Raw genomic sequence first — 20,567 nt, 5'->3', positions numbered from 1 at the left:
TTATAATGCATGAACGAGCTATCACAATTTTTTTTAACAAAAAGTAATAATTGCACAAGAAATCTTTCAGATATGTCTAACTCAGTCCCAAAATTCAGCGATCTAATTAAATCCATTCAGGTGTAATTATTTTTTCTACAAAACTGTAATTTTTTAATAACTTTTCATAACAGAACATTTGTTATACAATCCACTCTTTTGAAGACAGCAAGATTGGGTTTGCATTAAAAAACTTAATTTTTCACAGGCATTTGATCCCTGTAGATACATAAGTGAGTTTCATGTAAGTATAAGAACAGAAGTGAAACATCACTTTTGAAAGAGTGTCCTTAAACTTCTGGTAGAAACTGTATTGCGAAAAGCGTAAAATGTATAATGACAAGCTGTAAATGGAAATTTCATCCAAATATGATAACAAGACTGAGTTAGCGGAAAGCGTAAAATATATGAGAAATTATGAATAGAAATATATTTCAAAACAACTGAGTTACTGCGAAACTCGTGAAATGTATAAAGTGAAGCTACAAATGGAAATATCATTCAAAACATAAAAGAGAACTGAGTTATTGCGAAAACCGTGAAATATATAATGAGAAGCAATAGATGGAAATATCAGTCAAAACATGACAAAAGGACTGTGTCATCGCGAAACGCGTAAAATATACAATCAGAAGGTACAAATGAAAATATCATTGAAAAGACAGTAGAATGATTGATTTATTGCAAAACGCGTAAAATACATAGTGAGAAGCTATAGATGGAAATATTATTCAGAACAAGGTAAAAGGACTGAGTTATTGCAAAAAGTTAAAATATATAATTAGAAATTATAGGTGGAAATATCATTCAAAACATGATAAAAGAACTGAGTTATCGCAAAAAGCGTAAAATGTATAATGAGAAGCTATAGATTGAAATATTATTCAAAACATGATAAAAGAACCGAGTTATTGCAAAAGCCTAAAATACAAAGAGAAGCTATAGATGGAAATATCATTCAAAACATGATAAAAGCACTGAGTTATTGCAAAAAGTGTAAAATATATGAGAAGCCATAGATGGAAATATAATTCAAAACATGATAAAAGCACTGAGTTGTTGCAAAAAGCGTAAAATATATAATGAGAAACTATAGATGGAAATATGATTCAAAACATGGTAAAAGAACTGAGTTATTGCAGAAAGCGTAAAATATATAGTGAGAAACTATAGATGGAAATATGATTCAAAACATGGTAAAAGAACTGAGTTATTGCAAAAAGCGTAAAATATATAGTGAGAAACTATAGATGGAAATATGATTCAAAACATGAAAAAAGCACTGAGTTATTGCAAAAAGCGTAAAATATATAGTGAGAAACTATAGATGGAAATATCATTCAAAACATGATAAAAGAACTGAGTTATTGCAAAAAACGTAAAATATATAATGAGAAGCCATGGATGGAAATATCATTCAAAACATGATAAAAGAACTGAGTTATTGCAAAAAACGTAAAATACTGTATACAGGATGTTTAAAAAATACGGGGCATAATTTCAGGTATGTATTTCCCACATGTAGACAATCAAAATAGTTCATTACAACATGTGTCCGGAAATGCTTTATTTCCGAATTATGGCCTTCAAAGCATTGAAATTCACAGGAACGTTTTTCTTTCCGCAGGTCGTTGCCGTCAAAGGAGACATTAAGGGGGCAATCTGACAGTTCATTCCGAGGCGAAGGTTACATTCAGTGTTGTGTAGGCGCTAGACTGTGCGTCATGTATTCAAATCAAGAGCTGGCAGAGATACACTTAATGTACGGTAAGGCGGACGGCAATGCTGCGCTGGCTCGTCGTTTGTACCAGGAGAGGTACCCACAGCGACAATGTCCAGATCGGAAGACATTTGTACGTCTCCATTACCGTCTGTGCGAGTATGAGAAAATTTAACTCTCCTGGTTTGGGAAGGGGACGACCAAGATCTACAACTCCAGAAGTACAGGAGGAGATTCTGGAGACTGTGAACATGACTCCTTCTATCAGCACACGAAGGATAGCGTTGCAAGTCAATGTTCCTCATACGACTGTCTGGAGACGGTTGAAAGAGTATCAATTGTATCCTTATGATATCTGAGGACATACGCAATACTCCTGGAGTTTGGGATCGTGTTCGCAGGTCAATGAGACATCGATGTGAGGTCTATATTCAAGCAGGAGGTAGAAATTTTGAACATCTTCTGTAATGACAGCGACCTGCGGAAAGAAAAACGTTCCGGTGAATTTCAATGTTGTGAAGGCCATAACTCGGAAATGAAGCATTTCCGGACACATGTTGTAATTAACTATTTTGATTGTCTACATGTGGGAAATACATACCTGAAATTATGCCCCGTATTTTTAAACACCCTGTATAATGAGAAGCCATGGATGGAAATATCATTCAAAACATGATAAAAGAACTGGGTTATTGCAAAAAGCGTAAAATATATCATGAGGAGCCATAGATGTAAATATCATTCAAAACATGATAAAAGAAGTGGGTTATTGCAAAAAGCGTAAAATATATAATGAGAAGCCATATATGGAAATATCATTCAAAACATGATAAAAGAACTGGGCTATTGCAAAAAGCGTAAAATATATCATGAGAAGCCATAGATGGAAATATCATTCAAAACATGATAAAAGAACTGGGTTATTGCAAAAAGCGTAAAATATATCATGAGAAGCCATAGATGGAAATATCATTCAAAACATGATAAAAGAACTGAGTTATTGTAGAAGTCGTAAAATATATAACTTAAAGCTGTAGATGGAAATACCATTCAAAACATGATAAAAGGACTGAGTTATTGCAGAAGGCGTAAAATATATAACTTAAAGCTGTAGAAGGAAATACCATTCAAAACATGATAAAAGGACTGAGTTATTGCAGAAGGCGTAAAATATATAAATTGAAGCTGTAGATGGAAATACCATTCAAAACATGATAAAAGGACTGAGTTATTGCAGAAGGCGTAAAATATATAAATTGAAGCTGTAGATGGAAATACCATTCAAAACATGATAAAAGGACTGAGTTATTGCGAAACGCGTAAAATGTATGTGCAGCTATGAATGGAAAAAAAAAAAAAAAAAAAAAAAAAAAAAAAAAAAAAAAAAAAAAAAAAAAAAAAAGAACTGAGTTATCGAGAAACGTGAAATATAACGAGAAGATATAAATTAAAATATTACTCATAATTTATAAGAGGACTGAGTTATTGCGTAAAACGTAAAATGTAGCTACGTATAATGAGACACATTATACTGAAATGCCATTTATAATACGATAAAGAACTAAGTAATTGAGAAAGTTTTGAAAGTTATACTGAGAAACTTATCATGGCACATACCTCGGTTATTGCGTAAACGTAAAAGGTATAGCCTATAGGAAATGTGTCATTTTTATGACGCGGATTATTCTAGAGAAGCCATCTGGAGGATGGTGTTTCTGACAACGTTGTGTCCTCTGTGATGCTGCGAGTCATGTTGTAACCCGAGTACTCTGTGTTGAGTCTCACGTATATTAACAATTGTGGGTAATCTAATACTGGTTAGATTCATTGCTACAGTTACATTTGTGGGAATGGGAAGAAAGACATTCTGCTGATTCAATAAGCATATAATGGCCTGTAAAAGGGGGTTTCAAGTAACCAACAGACAAACATGCATGCTAAAGATAGGAGATAGATAAATAGATGATCTAATATAGTCTATACATAATACCATCCGCCGACTGTTCTTATAAAGTACAAATCTGTTAATATATTTTATTGTAGTTAAAAATTTTGTTACATTTATTTGTTTTGGAAGGAGTCTTTATTCAGAAACAGACTTTTGTGTATTCCACCCCATTCTGAACTAGGCCTACATAAAAGTTCGATCTTCGGGCAATAAAGTAAGATACGAAGGGTCACATCTTACGTATTCTGTTGGGCCAATTATGTGTGGTTACTTCAAAAAACTGCGCATGGATCCATCTTTGTTACTGTTAAGTGACAAGACTTATTTACAAATGACTTTCAAGGAACGCGGAGGTTCATTGCCACCCTCACATAAGCCCGACATCGGTCCCTATCCTGAGCAAGATTAATCCAGTCTCTACCATCATATCCCATCTCCCTCAAATCCATTTTAATATCATCCTCCCATCTACGCCTTGGCCGCCCCAAAGATTTTTTCCCTCAGGTCTTTTTTGCGTATTTCTATTTTCCTTATTTTCAGTCCACATTACTCCATCATGCACGTAATTTCGTCTAATCATCCTTACCAGCCAATTCTGTTGAGAACGTGTGTGACAGAAGAGTTACAACTACATGTTCACGTCTCATAGTTTCCGAATATTCTCTATGGTTGGAAACATACTTAACCCTTCACCACATGCGTACAAGTGTGTATCATCAGCACATGCGTGGGGTGTACTTTTACCCCAACATTTTAGTATAATTTTAATATCAGGAACAATTATGGATTTAAGTTTTTTGTATTTTATGTAACTTCAATTTATATTTCTAGCTTCAGATTAAGAACAAATTAATTGTTACGGAATTTTTTCACTTATTAGCTGTAGAAAAAAATACTCTCACCTTATACTAATGCAATAAAATTGAAGCGATGAGATCAAAAACCAATCAAATCTACTTCTGGCCATTCATTTTTTGAAAATTTGAAATTAAATTTTGGGTATTTCCACAAGTATTACGACTTTGAAAGTTGCTATACTACTTTGTCTTGATCTCTAAAACAACCAGAAATATTACGTGCAAAACAATAATAATTATGTAAGAAATAAAAAAAAGTTTTTTTTTTTTTCATTTTTCTTGAAACTTGTGTAAATGGACTTGAATGGTTATTTATCTCACCGCTTCAATTATATTTGAATATAATTATTCTACTTGACTTAATTTATTACATTATCAAAACTCCACAAAACACAACCTACTCTGAGAAATCATATTCAGGCTTAACGATTAGCAGATTTTTCACACAACAAAACCAAAAGTTCTTTACTTACGAGCTTCTGAAATATTTGACACACGTTTGTTTATAATTTTGCGAACTTTCCTTTTGGGTAGATTTCACAGCGACCACTGGATGACTTTCTTGGGATGCCTGTCCCATGTTTAGCCCAAAGGTCTTTGGCATTTTGGCAGAATGGTTTTAGGCTACCAGAAAATACAATATACCTAGAAATGCCTTTATTTCTGCTGAATTTGTTGTCCAAGCGTCACGTTTCTGGCTCAATCGTCCTCCAATTGAATGTATGTAGAGATATGTGAAATTCAAAATAAAATCTATAATGCCATCATCAATGAGGCAAAACCAAATTTCCAACGGTGATTTGACTTTACTAGCTTTACTTTTACTGCCATGCTCTTGTTGTCGAGGGGGTTCAGTTTCATTTTTTGCGAGACAGTATTATCCTTATTTATGTATATAGAATCACCTTCATAATCACCATCATCATAATCATCAATTTCCATATTTTCTTGCTCAAATATGCTATTGTTGTGACTGATAAATGATCAATGTGGCTATCATGTTCATCATCTTCAATATACTCTTCTTCATCGTCCTCATCAAGCCAGTTATTAATTTTCCGAGTTTGTGGGTCTTGTGTTGCCATGAAGTTGAAAGTAAATACAGCCCCTAATCTGTTATACTCTGAGATGTGAAATTTTTACTTTACCTGAATACACTCCTGGGGTAGGAATTCACCTCAACCTGTAAAACGATGCATACACCACAGAAACTGAAATGAAGCTAAATCAATAATGTCACAACAATGTCCTATATTTGTTGGAAAGGTACTATAAATATGAAAATAATACAAGAATTTAGCCGTTGTTGAAAATGCTTTTGAATATTTTTGGGGTAAAATTTATCCCAATGCGTGTGATGAAGGGTTGAATAGAAATAATCATTACCATTGTCATTACTTAGTTAACCTGAAAACCCGTCCGTTGGTCTTCATTATATTTCATACTTTCGATTTCATATTTTAAAATGCCATTAGTGGAAAATGTTCATGTATGTCAATAAGTAAATTGTACACTATATGACAACTGTTAGAACGTCTGGAAAATTTCCCAAATGCCTGTCGAATTTAGTTTATAGTTATTCCTAGAATACGCAAGCAAGTGAGATTGTGAGTGATGACAATTTGTAATAGCTGTAGGCGTCCTTCATGATTGTACTCGGAACTCTGCTTCTTTTGCATCTCAATTCCTTTGCAGGAAGATGAGTCGAGAGTTTTGATACAACTCGTTACCTCATTGGACTCTACTGCAATGAATATAAGCTGTGACGCAGAGGTTAAACTATGCACCATATATATGCGTGCAAAACCCCGGATATAATAATTGTCTTATTGTGCAAGATGAAATATTCTTGTGGTCAAATGTAATGTGCCTGTTTTCGGGCTCCTACCAAAAAGAGTGGAAGATTTGAAGGCCTGCTATGTAAGGTAAAGTTGCCTAATGCCGTGATACTCCTAATTCCGTGATACGTTTTTTTTACCGAATGTCACGGGGTTGGGTATCTTTCTAGGAAGTTCACCGATGTCTCAAAAGTAGGCGAAAGATGTAATCTGTCGCTATAGTCGAACGGCAAAGCTTTGACTGACATTCAATTTTTTAAAAGTATCATGGGATTAAGAGTATCACGGAAATAGGCAACTTTACCCTACATGTTATAGAACATTGTGGAAGTTGAATAAAATAATAATAATAATAATAATAATAATAATAATATTTATCTAATTATTTAATCTGACAGGATTAAGAACATTAGGCCTTCTCTTCCATCCTACCAGATACAGTAGCACACAAAAATACAAAAAAAATACAAACACTGACAAAAATAACACAAATTAAATTAAAGCCCTATAGAGGGTCAACAGGGTCAAAGAACACTATAGAGCTCTCATTGAGTTAATAAAAGGAAAAAAAAGAATAGCAATGGTGATGGTGATAGTGATGATGATGATGGTGATGATGATGATGATGATGATAATGATAATAATGAATACATTACACATTAAGGGTAAAACTAACGACAGCATAGTTACAATATTTATTATACGTTATTGGTTAAGCCAAAGTTGCGCAACCTGACAATGTTAAACAAGCAATTCCATGAACTAGAATGTGATTCCTTAATTTAAATTTGAATTTTGATATTGTCCGATAGCCTCTGACATGGTCAGCGAGAGAATTCCAGAGGCGTGAGTTGAATCGACATCCTGAAAAATGATGTTCTGTGCAGAGGAATAGAGGGAAGGTACATGTTCCGGGTTCGAGGTAGTGAAAGTTAAACAAAACGAGATGCTACGTAAGAGGGTGTGGAGGTGTGGATGATTTTAAATATTAATAGGAGGGATTTGAAGATTCTTCTTTCTTTAAGTGGAATCCAAGACAACAGTTCTAGTGACGGTGTTACATGATCGAATTTTCTAATGTCACAAACGAAACGAATGCAGATATTGTGAACATGCTGTAATCTGTTGGCAAGAATTTAGATTCGTGAATAGAGAATCGCAATAAATAATCGAAGTGGGGCATCACTAAAGTTTGGATGAGATTCTTTTTAAGCTAAGGAGTAGAATGTTGGTCAAGTGTTTCTATTAATAAATAATAATAATAATAATAATAATAATAATAATAATAATAATAATTATTATTATTATTATTATTATTATTATTATTATTATTATTATTATTATTATTATTATTATTATTAACCAATGAATTAGGCGCTATGGGAATCAGAGTACTGAACATAACTGATTTCCCATGGAAAATTTTGAGGAAAAACGTTAATTGATTGAGAAGACATCGAAATGCACAAATAATTACTATTTTATTTTCTTATTTTCAGAGAAATTAATTAAATAAAATCACAAAATCACTGAACCCGACTGTGATTGAATTGATTGATTGACTAATTTTGTTAAATGGTGAATGTAAAGACTGGTTTGAATATGCAGTTGAATTGAATAGTTGATCAAATATGTGACTAACTGACATTATTGAATGTGTGAATACGGACAGGATTAAATATATTGACTGGAGGAATATGACTGGACTGACTGATTAACTGATTAATCGACATTGATCGATTGACTGACTTATTACTTGTGACTGACTGACTGCTGCTTGACTGATTGACTGACTGATTCAGTGACTGAATGATCGACTGACTCACCAAGTTGAATGTGTGACTGTAAAAACTGGCTTGAATATGTAAATTGACTGTGACTGGTTGGCTCATTGACAGACTGATTGATTGAATGTCTGATTTATTGACTGACTGACTTAATGACAGTCTGATTTATTGACTGTCCGATTGATTGACTGATTTATTGACTGTCTGATTGATTGGCTATCTGACTCATTGGCTGTCTGACTCATTGGCTGTCTGATTTATTGGCAGTCTGATTTATTGACTGTCTGATTGATTGACTGATTTATTGACTGTCTGATTGATTGGCTATCTGACTCATTGGCTGTCTGACTCATTGGCTGTCTGATTTATTGGCAGTCTGATTTATTGACTGTCTGATTGATTGACTGATTTATTGACTGTCTGATTCATTGACTCTCTGATTCATTGACTCTCTGATTTATTGGCTCTGTGATTGATTGACTGTCTGATTTATTGACTGTTTCATTGACTGACTGACTGACTGACTGACTGACTGACTGACTTACTTAAGTTCTGCAACGACTGGCTTTGATTGATGACTGGCGGAGTAATATATGACTGGACTCGACAAGCTATCTGTCAATCTATTTGTTCGAACGAGTGAGTAGAATGGCTTATAGCTCCTACTGACTACTCTAATCTTCCCTTACTGACCTCACTAACGTGCCACGTCTGACCTGAACTGACCTCACTTAATGTGTGACTGTCTAACTTGGAAGTCCAGTGCTCACTTTTGCCCCTCCTCAATCAAGGGCATGGAGCGTTAATTTCCGTGCGTATTAGAAAACTTTGCTCTCTTTGAGCGCGCTGGTAGCGGCAACATGTTCGCGCCGTGCAACTTGGTGTTTCGGCGCAATGCAATAAGCAATCTGCCTTTTGAGTCGCAAACTCGGTTGCCGTCGTTCCCGCGCCAATATCCTGCACATCCTCTGTTTCAACATTTGATCGCCCAACCCACACGAGGAAAGGAAGCGGCAATAGCAGGATCACATGACCGGAAATATGGCATCATTGCCCTGTGTCGCGGGCTGTAGACTGTTAGGGGATCGGTAACTACAGTTGCGAGCTCACCGGCGCTTTCCTGGAGGAACTGAGGAAAATCATGAACATTGTTCTGTGTTGTACTTCTTCGTATATTACGTTGAGGGCAAATGCTGTAAATAAATAATTTCATCTCAATGTTTCGATATAACAACAAAATAAAGCATTTCAGAAACCGAAATTTTATTGCCCGCATTCAAAATGTTTTAAATTAACTTTCCTGTTGGTTTAGCGGTAGCATTTCCACTCAGCAATTCGACGTATCCAGCTTCGACTCTAATTATATGAGTTATTTATTTGTTTCAAACATTACCACTTATAAATCCATTTTTATTAGGCCTACAAAATATATGATTGTTATTTATTTGTTTTAAACATTACCACTTACAACTCCATCTTTGATTACAAAATATATGAGTTGTTATTTATTTGTTTCAAACATTACCACTTACAAATCCATATTTGTTTACAAAATATATGAGTTATTATTTATTTGTTTCAAACATTACCACTTACAAATCCATTTTTGATTAGGCCTACAAAATATATTATTGTTATTTATTTGTTTCAAGCATTATCACTTACAAATTCAACATGTCCAGCTTCGATTATAAAATATATTACTTGTTATTGATTATTTCAATCATTACCACTTAAAATTCAACGTATCCAGCTTCAATTACAAAATATGAATTGTTATTTATTTGTTTCAAACATTACCACTTACAAAATCAACGTGTCCAGCTTCGATTACAAAATACAGTATATGATTTATTTATTTGTTTGAAACATTACCACTTAAAATTCAACGTATCCAGCTTCGATTGTAAAATATATGAGTTATTTATTTGTTTCACACATTACCACTTACAAATTCAACGTATCCAGCTTCGATTACAAAATATGTTAGTTGTTATTTATTCGTTTCAGACATTATCATTTACAAATTGAACTTATCTAGCTTCCATTATAAAATACATATATGAATTGTTATTTATTTCTTTCAAACTTTGTCACTTACAAATTCAACGTATCAAGCTTCGATTACAAAATATATGACATGTTATTTATTTGATTGAATCATTACCACTTACAAATTCAACGTATCCAGCTTCGATTACAAAAAATATGAGTTGTTTTATTTCTTTCAAACATTACCACTTACAAATTCAACATATGCATTTTCGATTACAAAATATATAAGTTGTTAATTATTGATGTTAGAGCTGGTGGTGATGTTAATATCGAGTTACCGTACCATATTCCCCGGAAATATTATTAATAGAGGAAAAGAGAGTGAACGACATTTAAGAAATAATTTAAAAAAAATGGAACATGACGTTACGGTGTCGATAATGGTCATGATTTTATAAAACATAAAAATTACTGTCAACAATGCAGTGAGTGTTTGTTTATGAAGTTAGAGAATATTTAAATAGCCTAAAATTAAATAAAAATTTTGTACAAAACGAAATTTAGTAATTTAAAAGCAACCGCATGTTCAATTTAATTTAATTTCCACTAGAGAGCATTACTTTATTACACGCTGAAATTTAATTTATATCAAAGGATTATATTTGCATTTACAGTTTAGACTTTATTCAGAAATACACCCGCTTTTAATAGCTTATTGTATTGTTACTTCGAATTCCTTTTTTGTTTTGCACTTTTTTATATTATCACCGCACAATTCACGTATTAGTCGGTGGATTGTTGATTTATAGTGCTCTTTATGTTTTTAATAATTTTTCTTTAAATCACTGTTTATTTCGTGCTAAAATCACAGTTATGACAAAAATAAATATCAAGGAGAAAGATTATTATTGTATTTAAAGAAAGGGTTAATTACTCGTAGTATCATGTAGTCCTTTGCCAACTTTAAAAATAACAATAAGTAAAATTTGATTATGATTCAAATAAAACGTCCGCCCAGAATGTGATGGTAAATCACATACTAACTTTAACTATGATATGACTGTGTTCTACCCACTTGTTTTATATATATATATATATATATATATATATATATATATATATACATGTATATATATATATATATATATATATATTTTTTAAGTCCCAATCCGTTGTAAAAATGGCGAAAGTTTATTTTATTTTAACAGTTGCTCAATGGACAGCATAAAGAAAGAGACCATTAATATATCTTATGGCAGTATTACCGGTTCAGTAAAATATATAAAATGACGATTGCCCTGAATTACTTAAAATGCAGAGGCATAAGTATCATTTTCTAGACTCCAAAAGAATTGGTAGTGATTTGTTTTGTAAGAAAGATAAAAGACTATTTGCAAAACACTAACTGAATCAGTAGCAGCCTGTTAAGAAGCAATGAAATTGTTTCAATTAAGATTTGTTCCGTGTAAATTATTTTTTCTTGAATAAAAATACATAGTGACATGTTAGGCATGATACAGTTCCTAATATGCATTACAACTGAATTCTGTCTGTGCTCTGATTTCTTAGTCCAAGTTACGGCAATCGAGTTGTAGTAGTCTCTAAATTGAGATAAGAAATGGGATTTGATAAAGCATCGAAATGGGCTATATTTTTGGAAGTGTACTTTCATGTGTGGACTGATAATGATATAAGGAGGAATATGTTAGGAGCTTTTATGGTTACTGATGTCATTATTCTTAATATATCAGCAAATCCCTTGCAAGCAAGCTTTATTACCCACCGATTATCAAATCACTTGCCATAAAGACATCCAATTTGTCCAAATCCGACTAGAAGGACTTTAAAATGTTCTGGGCTTAGACCCTCTTTCAATTCGGTGCTCCTCACTTCACAAACTTAATTAAGCACGTATTCAAGTCTGTTATGCCGTAACGTATCCAGGAAAATTGAAGTTTTCAATTATTTATTATACCGGGGAACAAATTGTTTCTCATTTTCTACTGCATAAGATTTTTAGACTGTTTCTATGTATTTTGTCATCGATGATTTCAAATCTAACATCGGTTTTTCTGTAGATGATATAGTTATCTTGTAATTTAAAACTTTGGAATTTTGCAGAAAAGGACACCCATTCATAATTACACTGGAGATATTTAGACAACGACGCTCTCGTCTATTTCGTTTTCACTTGAGGAATCATGTAAATTTTTAAAATATATTTTCAAAATTGTCTCGCGGCCTATGAAAGAAGATTCCTGGCGTTTATTCATATGATACATCTCTTTCTACCAGTGTTGTAGGCCTCGGTAGCATAGTTTGTATAGCGCTGGTCTTCTATGTTCGAGGTTGCGGGTTCGATCCCGGCCCAGGTAGATAACAATTAAGTGTGCGACAGGCTTATGTCAGTAGATATACTGGCATGTAAATAAACTCCTGCGAGACAAAATTCCGGCACACAGGCGACGCTGATATAACCTCAGCAGTTGCAAGCGTCGTTAAAGAAACATAATTTATCATTTATAAGCCATGTATCTAAGTGAATTTGATTACTACGGGAATTTCACAAATTTCTTTCGCCGAATCAAAATTAATTTCATCGAATTATACAGCTAGTGCTGAAGAGTTGTACACTTATGAAAAGAAAAAAATGGCCAGCTAAGAAACGTCTTCATGATGGCGAAGCAGTACAGCTGTACCGAAATTTTGCATCATACTATCTTCATTATTATACTTAATTTTTCTCCTCCCACGCCTTTAAACGAACCTAACCCTGTTCTGCTGTAATTTGTTTCTAATCTAGATAAAGATATAACTCAAGAGACTTGCAAATATTGTGGTGGTTATGGAGAAACACTTAGATTGAATTCCTCAAAGACGTGCGGCTATTAAAAGCCAAATGGAATTGCGTATTACTAGTTACATGTTTATATTAACGTGGCCATTAAATACAGATAGGTCCATATGCTATAATCAACGAACTCATTGAGGATGTTAATTATCTTTTATAATAATATACGACGTTACGGACGCAGAACCTAGCTGAGCAAACCTTGATGTTGTAATTGTATAATTCGGGAAATGTCTATTAGAGTGATTATGTCACTGTACAACATATTATAATTGGAAGGTTACACAATAACTGAAAACGACAGCTCACATGAAAGGATGCCGCCATCATGTACACCGCGTAAGTTGATGGGTGCTGCTCTCCAGATGCATCCTGAAGATTTAACAGGTGGAAATGCTCTCTGCGGTCACCACAAATGGCACAGGAAACCTGATTAATCACAATGTCTATGCGCGGTCAAAATTCTAATGTTAATAATCAGTCTTGAAGTTTCGAAATTATGATATTTTTCGAAATTCTGTCGTTGAGTGTTTCGAGTGCTTTCGTCAAAACTGTTTCTATATACTAGCAGCTGCTACCAAAAGTTTAAGGACACTCGTTGAAAAGATTTGCCTCACTCTTGAATTTATACTTCTGTGAAACTCCCTGATCTTTATACAAGGAACAAGTGCCTATGAAAAGGAAAAAAAAAAAAAAAATACTTTAAACCCAACCTCTCTAACTTTTAAACTATGGATTATATAACAATTTTTCTGTTATGAAAACTTATTACAAAATTACATTTTTGTAGGAAACAAATAATTACTCCAGAATGAGTGCTCTTAGAGCAATGAATTTTGGGATAGAGTTAGACTGTCTGAAACGTTTCTTGTCCAAATATCACTTCTTATTTTAAAAAATTTTTGATAACTCATCCACGCATTGTAAGCCATATTTTTTCTTTCTTTTATTTAGGAAAAATTGCCAGTTTCTAAAATTCTCTTCAGTTTGAAATTCGCTGCAATTTGTCAGAGACCGCCACTGCCATATACAGTTGGGAGTTGGTAAAAACTTGTCAATCAACTTATTCCCTCCATTTTTAGTGAACAGTTGTGGAGTTTGTTACATGTGTGGAGAGGTTAGATTTTTTTCCTTGGAAAAAAAATGGAAAATGGGTCGAAATTCAGTGAGTATGGACATGAAGTGACAGATTATTGTAATGTGAAAGATTGACTTGAGATAATATCTAACTCTATTCCAAAATTAATTGATTTAAGTACATCCATTCTGCAGTAAATAATATTTTTTCCTACAAAAATGTAATTTTTCAGTAAGTTTTCATAACTGAAAATTTGTTATATAATCTACAGTTTGAGGAAAAAACTTTACTTTTCACAGCCATTTGGTCCCTGGATAAGAATTCAGGGGATTTCACATAAGTATAAGGACAAGAGTGGAACATCTATTTTGAATGGGTGTCCTTAAACATTTTTGTAGAAAATGTTTATTTTTGGATTATCATTAAAAGTTTCTGTTCTTCCTTCCTAACGAATTTTATCTTACGAGAATTTGGTGCCCTTACATAAAATGTTGACCTGAAAGCTAGAATCCACTGTCATGGGGTCAGGAAAAGACTTAAGGATTACGATATGACTAACACAAACAAACTTTTTCTCTCATTTTGTCGTTGAGAAACACTTACGTGATAGGCACAGTAACGTGTTAAACTTTTACGAAATTTCCATGTCATGCGACAAGTACCAATTACTGAAGGACTTTATATAAACTCAAAATTTTATCCTATCGTTGTTAAAATTTCACATTTAAACTTCAGTCGAATTATTTAGCCGTGAATAAACTGATATGGCAGACAATGTTCATGTTTTTAAATTAATAAAATACCATTCCTAGTGGAATAGTAGGAACTCAAAAATTCGTAAGAGGACTCAATCAGTTTCGAGTTATTCCCTCATCCTCTCATTATTTGAATCCAAGACAGGATGTGCAGGAAGGAGAATATTAGAGAACATATTTATGTAAACAGAGAAGTATAAAACCACACACACACACACACACACACACACACACACATACATACATACATACATACATACATACATACATACATACATACATACATACATACATACATACATACTCTCTCTCTCTCCTGTCCCCACGTACATGTGTTATCCACGAATACATGCTTACATTTGTCCATGAGTGGTGCATACAATAATGAAACCAAGATTGCAAAAAAATAATGCATCCACGTTTGCGACAGTGCATCCAAGGTTTGCGGCGATAATACATTCACGAGCGTTTGCAGCAATGTGTCCATGAGCGCGTGCAACAATGAGTCCACGAACGCATGTAACAGTGCAATTTTATGTTGAAGATATGTTGTGTATTAAATTTCAGAACGCACAATCGTTCTGGCACAATACTACCGATCATAACGTACCCACCACCGAGACACCATAAGAAGAAACAGGAAACAAGCAAGGACCTCACTAGAAATCTGAATATGACCACAATAAGGCCGAAACTAATCATTAACTAAGGTAAATTGCCAGCAAAATTTAATTAACGCAGGAAAGTTGTTTGTATAACAAATTGACCAAATCTATAATGATAGAAGAGTTAAAATTGTGTAATCAAGATATATGTGGATTTTTAGCTAATGAAAAGTGAATGCCACGGAGAGAGATGCCAAACAATTAAATTGTTTGATGTGGGAAAGCTGACTAACCTAACTCCATTATCATTACTATTTACGTGTAAACTCTCTTTATGCCATCTGGGTAACTTTCGGTGCTGGACCCCGGACTCATTTCACCGGCATTGTCACCTTCATCTCATTCTGACGCTAAATAACCTAGATGTTGATACAGCGTCGTAAAATAACCCAATAAAATAAAAAATCTTTATGCCATCTTAGCATTATAAACAGGTTACTAGTACATCCAATATCATGCGTAATCGGGTTATTATGGCACGCGTGCCAGTAATATCAATGACGTATTCGCTATGACGTAATACCGGAACGCTTGAGCTCTGTACTCTACAATCGAATTTATTAGTCCTACCTGTTCTGACATATAGGCTAGTATAACTGTTTCGTTAGACACGTTGACATTTTTGGCATTCCGCCAGGTCACAAATTTGTTGCACTCCGTCTCATACAATTCCCTAGACTTTCCAGGTACTAGCACAGCCTCTGCCTCTTTCGCTGCGTTAATTATTTCTTCCGGAACGTCAGCAATTTTTTTTATTTATTCTCTGTTCAATCCCACTGCCAGGCGCAACTAGTCCCACTTTAGCATTGAAATCTCCCATTAAAATATTCATGTGATATCTAGAGAACTGATCGAAAGTGTGTTCCAATTCCTCATAGAAGCTATCCTTTATATCAGTGGTCGTCAGCATGCGGTGAAATGAGTAAAGGATAAGGAGTGTCTCGGAATAGACTGTATACCGTCGTGCAAAAGGGGGAGAGAGAAAGTATACCCGCCAGCAACCACGGATGCACGATAGTGCAATGTCTTATCCGCGGGTAAGAGACACTAGCCCGAGGGTGCACTGTGCTGATGACCGCTGCTTTCTGTGGTCGCCTTTCTCTTCTGTAGGGCCGTGAGCATTTATAACTATGATATCGCACCAATTACCCTAAAGTATTAAATACGTTAACCTATCACTGATAAATTCGACCTTTTTTACTGCTGATTTTATTATTTTATGAATAAAGAATCCTGTTCCTAATTGGTGATTATTGTTTCCTTCCCCATAGTACAAGTAATCTCATATTGGTAACATGTCATTCCCATTTAACCTAACCTCCTGTGCGCCCACAAAGTCTAGTCTATATCTAGGTAGTAATGTGTATTACTCCTCCTTCACCTTCTCGCACTCACTCTCTCTCTCTCTCTCTCTCTCTCTCTCTCTCTCTTATCTTGGAACTTTACATTATTACTGTCACACACAATTGTGAAGTGCAAAGGAAACTTTTATAGCAGTGCCATAAACGAATCTTACTTCTGGGTCGATTTTACAACAAGCAATTGTTTCTAACAATCGACAACACGTGGGAGAAGAGTTTTCAGAAAGGCTGTAAACATGTCTATTATTAGAAAGGTCAATTTCTTTAGCGGTTTTCAAGAATGGTCATTGAACGTTACGCGTGGGTGTAGTCGTAAATAAAGTACTAGGGCGCGTCGCGAAAAGTTTAATATTATTATTACTGTTATTATTATTACTATCATTATTATCATTATGATTAATATAATTATTCTTATTAATATTATCGTCATTATTACTAATAATATAGTCATTATTATTAATATTAGTAGTAGTAGTAGTAGTAGTAGAAGTAGTAGTAGTAGTAATGTCGCTGCAATGATACATAATAATAATAATAATAATAATAATAATAATAATAATAATAATCCATATTTAATAAAACTTAAGTCAGTTGCCAGATCCTGCGAGCGTGACGTCATGAGCAAAGGAAGACGCGTTTTGTCGTTTGTATTACAACGGAAATGACATTTAGGTATTTATATTGTCTATTTCTTTCCGTTCACTGAAAAATCAGAGGCCAACATGGGTGGACAAGCTGTCTACTTCACATGATTCTTATCACTCTTATCAGTTACCGCATAACATGAAGCTGCAAATACGTAAGATCTCAGAAACGTCTTAACGAGGGAGCCTTCCACATCAGACCTATGTGAATGTTGAGTGACAGGTGTGAAGTGTATTGGTGCGGGTTATGTCATCCTATTTTGAGCAACATTTCTTCAATAGACATGTAGTCGAGACCGTGTGTGAGTATAATGATGTGTCAGTATGGTTGCTTACTGCCATTTCGAGAAGTTGCTGTATTTATCAGCGAATGAATTTCATTACTACGTGAAATCCGTCTCAGGAATAGTGAGGTAGTAGAAGCACTATTTAGGGGACAGTGGGAATAATTGCCCCGCCTGAGTTTAAATTTAATAACAATAATAATAATAATAATAATAATAACAAATATTATAATAGGAATAGTAAATGTTTATTATTATTATTATTATTATTATTATTATTATTATTATTATTATTATTATTATTATTATTATTATTATTATTAAACGGTCCCAAGGAATCTTACTTTCTGGACAACCCTCGCAATTGCGCTCGAGTGGCCAAAATTTGTATAAGCACTTGTTTTGACATTATTAACATGGTTAAAAGAAAAAAAAAACTTTTCTATCTACTCCCATGAGAATGTTTGCTTGTCAATTTATTCAGAAGAGGTTAGGATATAGTTCCATGTATGCCAAAACTATGAATGTGCAAATTTAGAGTTTAGAGGAAAACGAAGTTAAACATTCAAACCTCGTTTAAAATTCAGGAAATGATTCTATCCAACTTTTTATTGGAATCTTGTTTTGTTATTTATTGCAACTCTCTTTTAATATTGAGATTTTGTTTTTATTTCTCCTATATTCAACTTTTATCACATTCATGTTTATGGCAAACATAAAAATTTAATGAAAGACACATTCAGGTTTACGAATGGTTAATTATTAGGAATACGTTACGTAATACAAATATTAAATGCGTAGAGGTCATTAATAATATTACGATAATACAAAAAACATTCAACCAATTATTAATATAATTACTTTGAAACGCCTGAAATATACGCATAACATTATTCACATTGCATGCCAAAATCACGAATGTGTCATATTGGCGTTTCATTACATTTTAAATTACATAATCCGAATAAAAGGAACATGAAAGTGCCACATTCATTAATTTAGCATAACTGAATAGGTAAGACAAGCACATTCATGATACAAATCCTTGCGATATTGAACTTAAATTATGAAAATAGACATTCCTCGATTTGCCATAACATATATCTTCTAAAACTAGGCCCTGTAATGCACTTATCTCAAAATCTCCGAATTTGCACATTCATGGGTTTGGCATACATGGGACGAATTACTCCATTACTGGTGAAAGGAGTAGAAGTAAAAAGTTGACAGCGTTTCGAAGGTTGGCTCTAACTTCGTCTTTATGTTGAAAAGTAGTACGGTGAGAAAAATGTTATTCTATACTTCGTTTCACAATGAATGGCAGGAGATGTGAATATTGCCAGCAGAGGATGAGAGAAGTACAATTGCTATTCAATTGGGCGGTCTGAAGCGTTCTATCCCCCCCCCCCCAACTTCAAGACAAGCGTGAACTGAGACCTCTGCCATTCGTTGAATAGCAATTATACCTCTCTCCTCCTTTGCTGGCAATATTTACATCTCCTGTCAGACATTATGAAACGAAGTGTAGTCGTTGAAATTGACACCAAAAGTTCCATATGATTGATTCCAGTCACTTTTAGCGACCCAAACAATAATAATTAAAATAACATCCCACTCAGCTTAATTTTTCATATGCAAAGAGAGGTAAATTCAAACTTAGATTCGCTGTGGACATTTTGTTGTTACTTTTTCAGAAAGCAATTCAAACAATTCAATTCAGAATTATTTTGAGCGATCCACCGTACCGTTCACTCTACTGTAGTTTAAAAGATTACAACGATTTCGTGACCCCAACATAATTCTATTTTATTCGAGAATCGAAGAATTGCACAATACGTATGGAAATTATGACGCAGAGAGAACTAATTTCTTATTTCTCATACTCCTATTAATAATCATGGTTATTTGGATGTGTATTCAGTAGTTGCAGAAATGTATAGTACAAACCTCGAGAAGTATATTGTGAACTACATTATGTATAGTACAGTATATAAGTATTTAGATGCCTTATTTACACTCGCAATTTGTTTCGAGGAATATCGTGCTTTCTCGTTTTGTAAGTACATATTTACAAGAATGTTGACCAATAAACAACATTGAGGATAAAAAATGAGAAAGGAAAGAAGAAGCGGGACACTTTGTCGATGTACAAAGCTGTCTCGCGGCCGTTGCAGAATGTCGCGTACTGTGGAATCGTTGGTACATGCCTCATGTGACTCCCTCGCCTAGGCGCCAAATCCTACAAACAGACACACATCTTACCATCTTGACATAAATCATGTAACTTCATTTCTAAAAAAAAAAATATTAAATGTAATATACTTCTCGAACAATATGTTCTGAAATAACACTCTAATAATCCTATTTATTTATTTATTTGTGTATTTATTTGTTTGTTTATTTATTTACCTATTTGTTTACTTTATTCATTCATTCATTCATTCATTCATTCATTCATTCATTCATTTATAGTTGACCGAAAAAAACATTAGCCGAATCAAAATGAAGTTTAGAATATTTCTGAGATAGCACCAATATGTCTCCTCTTATTATAAGCTACAGATTTAATACTTAAGGGAAATGTAGTTTTGGATTAACGTTGTAACATCGCTTTTTACAATGAATTAACAACTCTTAAATACCCATTCCCGTATGATCGATTTTTTACTGTCCATAATATTCCTTGACTTTCTTATTCTATCTCAGTGGTACTCAATCCTTTTTTGTTAGCTTATCCTTGAAATA

General features: G+C 33.8%; 2 protein-coding genes across 2 annotated transcripts in view; one reads left to right on the top strand and one right to left on the bottom strand.

Moving 5' to 3' along the window:
- LOC138707664 (rho guanine nucleotide exchange factor 38-like) overlaps positions 1-20,567 on the top strand; it is a 201,652-nt gene that overhangs the window by 98,754 nt on the left and 82,331 nt on the right. The window lies entirely within an intron of this gene.
- The window catches only part of HisCl1 (Histamine-gated chloride channel subunit 1), a 33,827-nt gene continuing 31,737 nt past the window's right edge, over positions 18,478-20,567 (bottom strand). Inside the window, exon 9 of the mRNA XM_069836601.1 lies at positions 18,478-20,061. Within this exon, the coding sequence (XP_069692702.1) occupies positions 19,891-20,061 (171 nt within the window). The 3' untranslated portion in view covers positions 18,478-19,890. The remainder of the gene's footprint in view (positions 20,062-20,567) is intronic.

The sequence above is a fragment of the Periplaneta americana genome, chromosome 10, assembly GCF_040183065.1.
Source record: "Periplaneta americana isolate PAMFEO1 chromosome 10, P.americana_PAMFEO1_priV1, whole genome shotgun sequence".
In the NCBI taxonomy this organism is placed as follows: Eukaryota; Metazoa; Arthropoda; class Insecta; order Blattodea; family Blattidae; genus Periplaneta; species Periplaneta americana.
Note: the sequence above shows the minus strand (reverse complement) of the source record. Positions and strands in the feature narration are given on the sequence as shown.